The sequence below is a fragment of the Penaeus monodon genome, chromosome 44 (genome assembly GCF_015228065.2).
Source record: "Penaeus monodon isolate SGIC_2016 chromosome 44, NSTDA_Pmon_1, whole genome shotgun sequence".
In the NCBI taxonomy this organism is placed as follows: Eukaryota; Metazoa; Arthropoda; class Malacostraca; order Decapoda; family Penaeidae; genus Penaeus; species Penaeus monodon.
In genome coordinates, this window is record NC_051429.1 from 4,354,776 (window position 1) to 4,358,884 (window position 4,109).

The 4,109-nt window shown below is 25.7% G+C and overlaps 1 protein-coding gene across 1 annotated transcript; it reads left to right on the forward strand.

The window, feature by feature from the left end:
* The first annotated feature begins 2,364 nt into the window (after positions 1–2,364).
* Positions 2,365–3,503, forward strand: LOC119568540 (zinc finger protein 271-like). The gene is made up of 2 exons (XM_037917079.1): positions 2,365–2,819; positions 2,859–3,503. Exons 1-2 carry the CDS (start codon positions 2,382–2,384, stop codon positions 3,501–3,503), a joined length of 1,083 nt encoding a protein of 360 aa, XP_037773007.1. The 5' UTR covers positions 2,365–2,381.
* The last annotated feature ends 606 nt before the right edge of the window (positions 3,504–4,109 follow it).

Below are 4,109 nucleotides of genomic sequence, written 5' to 3' on the forward strand. Positions count from 1 at the left end.
AATATATATAGATAGATATATAGATAGATAGATAAAAATAGATATAGATATAGATATATATTTATATCTATATTATCTATATCTATATATCTATATATATATACATATATATATATATATATATATATATATATATATATATATATATATATATATATATATATATAATATATATATATATAAATATATTTGTACATACTAATACAAATACAAATTTATTTTTATAAATGAATGTGTATATATATAATAAATGGATACATAGATTTATTTACATACACATATATGGTATGCTTGGATATATATATATATATATATATATATATATATATATATATATATATATATATATATATATATATATATATAGATAGATAGATAGATAGATAGAGAGAGAGATAGAAAAGATTGATGGATATATAGAATGATAGATAAATAGATAGATAGATACATATATGTTATATATACATATGAATATATATATATTTTATATATATATATAATATATATATATATATATATAAAATATATATATATATATATATATATATATATATATATATATATTTATATATATATATAATATATATATATATTATATATATATATATATATATATATATATATATATATATATATATATGTTTATATATATATATATATATATGTTCATATATGTGTATATATTCATACATAAGTATATATGTTTATATACCTTTATTTATGTTTTTGTGTGAATATATATTTAAAATTACTTATATAGCATATATATATATATATTTTATATTTATATATATATATATATATATATATATATAATATATATATATATATATATATATATATATATATATATATATATGTATATATATATATATATATATATATATATATATATATTATATATATATATATATATAGAGAGAGAGAGAGAGAGAGAGGAGAGAGAGAGAGAGAGAGAAAAGAGAGAGAGAGAGTTAGACATTCTCGTATACTTATAATATATTTATGTGAATATTAAATATATATGATTATTTATTTATATACATATGTATATGAAGTTTATATAATTATTTATATATATATCTACATATATATATATATATATATATAAATATATATTTTATATATATATATATATATATATATATATATATATATATATATATATATATATATATATATATATTTCATTTATCAATAAATATATATATATATGATTCTATATATGAATATTTATATATGTATAGGTATTTATATTCATTTATTTAAACATTTATGAATAGTTGTATATATGCATTCATATATATATAAATATATACCTATATATATATATATATATATATATATATATATATATTTATATATATGTATATATATTTGTATTTCTGTATATATATGTTTATATGTGTATAGTTATGTATCTGTGTTTAAGATTTTTAATTTTTAGCATTGTTGTTAAAGCAGTCTGTTATTTTGGTTCTATTTTCCGTTCACAGGGTGATGATGAGTTTCCTCGGTGACGGCATGCCTTCGGCCCCATTCACGGGTAAAGAAATAGTCGGCACGGGAGTCAGCGTCAAAGAAGAGCTCAGCGAAGATGTCACCGAAGATACATGCCTGGAAATAAAGGAGGAACCACTTGATTATGGAGATGAACCGAGAAATGAAGTGTGTAACGTGAATGTAATACGTGAAAATCTTTTCCTTCATAATCCTCTTGATCTGAGACATGAATCATATGCAAAAGACTCATGTAACTTGGTTCAGGATTGTAATGACATGTCAAAAGTACCATTTACGGCTAAGGACTGTGGGAAGACGTGTTCATCAGATGGGTTTCGAGTGATGTACGAGGAAAGACTGAAGGAGGAAAAACAACTAATAGTTGAATCCACAAGTAAATGTTTTGCATGTGAGGTTTGTGGCAAAGAAGTGTTTCAAAAGAGTCACATCAACATTCACATGGGAGTCCACACAAAGGAGAAGCCATACAACTGTGAGATTTGCAATAAGAGATTCCCATCCAAAAGCGATCTAGAAAAGCATATTGACATACATACAGAGGGGAAGCCATACAACTGTGAGATATGCAGCAAGGCCTTCCCATATGAATCTAGTTTTTTGAATCATATGACAATGCATACAGAGGAGAAACCATACAGCTATGAACTTTACAACAAGGCCTTCTCACAGAAACATAATTTGGTGAAACGCATTAGAGTTCATACAAAGAAGAAGTCATATAGCTGTGACACTTGCATTAAGACATTTTCTAAAAAAAGTCACCTTGTAACGCACATTAGAATACATACAAAAGAGAAACCATACATCTGTGAAATTTGCAACAATACCTTCTCACGAAAAAAAATCTGGTGAGGCACATGAGAACACATACAAAGGAGAAGCCATATAGCTGCAAGATTTGCAATAAGGCCTTTTCTGAGAGAAGTAATCTTGTAAAGCACACAGTAGTACATACAAAAGAGAAGCCATATAGCTGCGAGATTTGCAACAATACATTCTCATGGAGAATTAGTTTGGTAAGGCACATGAGAACACACACTAAGGAGAAGCCATACAGTTGTGAAATTTGTAACAAAGACTTCTCAAGGAAATCTAATGTAGCAATTCATATGAGAGTACATGCAACAGAGAAGCCATACAAATGTGATATTTGTAACAAGAACTTTCCGCATAGAGCTAATCTAGCGCGTCATAGGAGATTACACACAGAGGAGAAGCGATACAGCTGTGAGATTTGTAACAAAGGTTTTTTTCAGAAATATCGTCTAGAAAGTCACATGAGAGTACATACAAAAGAAAAGCCATACAGATGTGAGATTTGCAATAAAGCCTTCTATGTGAAAAGTCATGTAGTAAGGCATATGAGAGTGCATACAAGGGAGAAACCATACAGCTGTGAGATTTGCAATAAAGACTTCGCAGAAAAATATACTCTAGTAAACCACATGAGAATACACACAAAAGAGATGCCATACAGTTGCGACATTTGCAATAAAGCCTTCTCATCAAAAAGTAGTCAAGTAAACCACATGAGAGTTCATACACAGGAGAAACCATATAACTGTGAGATTTGCAATAAGGCCTTCTATGTGAAAAGTCATGTAGTTAGGCATATGAGAGTGCATACAAAAGAGAAACCATATAGTTGTGAGATTTGCAATAAAGATTTCTCAGAAAAATATACTCTAGTAATTCACATGAGAATACACACAAAAGAGAAGCCATACAGCTGTGAGATTTGCAATAAGGCCTTCTCATACATACATAGTCGAGTAAAGCACATGAGAGTACATACGAAGGAGAAGCCATACAGCTGTGAGTTTTGCAATAAGGGTTTCTCACAGAAAACTAGCCTAGTGAGACATATAAGAGTACATACAAAGGAGAAGCCATACTGCTGTGAGATTTGTAATAGGGCCTTTCCTTTGAAAGGTGGTTTAGTAGAGCATATGAGAGTACATACAAAGGATAAGCCATAAACCAGATGCATCTTCGATATTAAAACTTATTTTTTTCTGATTTGTGCTGTATATGTTATTCTTATTATGTAGTTTTGTCAAGTTTGATGAAGTTTTAATCGATATTACTTGTGTTTTAGTCTTCATAGACTTTGTATCCCTCCTACCGTCCCTGACCGGGGGGGGATTAGAAAATGGCCACGAATGTCCCGTTTGAAAAAAGATGCTTTTCCCCGTCATCAATAAAGTCAAGGTGGGAAAACGTTGGCTGTTTTTTCCGATGTCCGCTTTTACGATTTTAGATCAAGGGTTAATGAGGAACTTCTTGTATTTTTTTATAAAATAGTTTATATATAAAATATTAAAATATTAAAAATTATTATATTATTATATATATATATATATATTTTTTTTTTTTTTTTTTTTTTTTTTTTTTAAAAAAAAAAAAAATTATATATATATATATATATATATATATATAATATAATATATATAAAATATATATATATTTTAATATTTTATATATATATTATATATAATATAATTAATATATATATATATAATATATATATATATATTATATATATATATATATATATATATATAAAATATATTATATATATATAT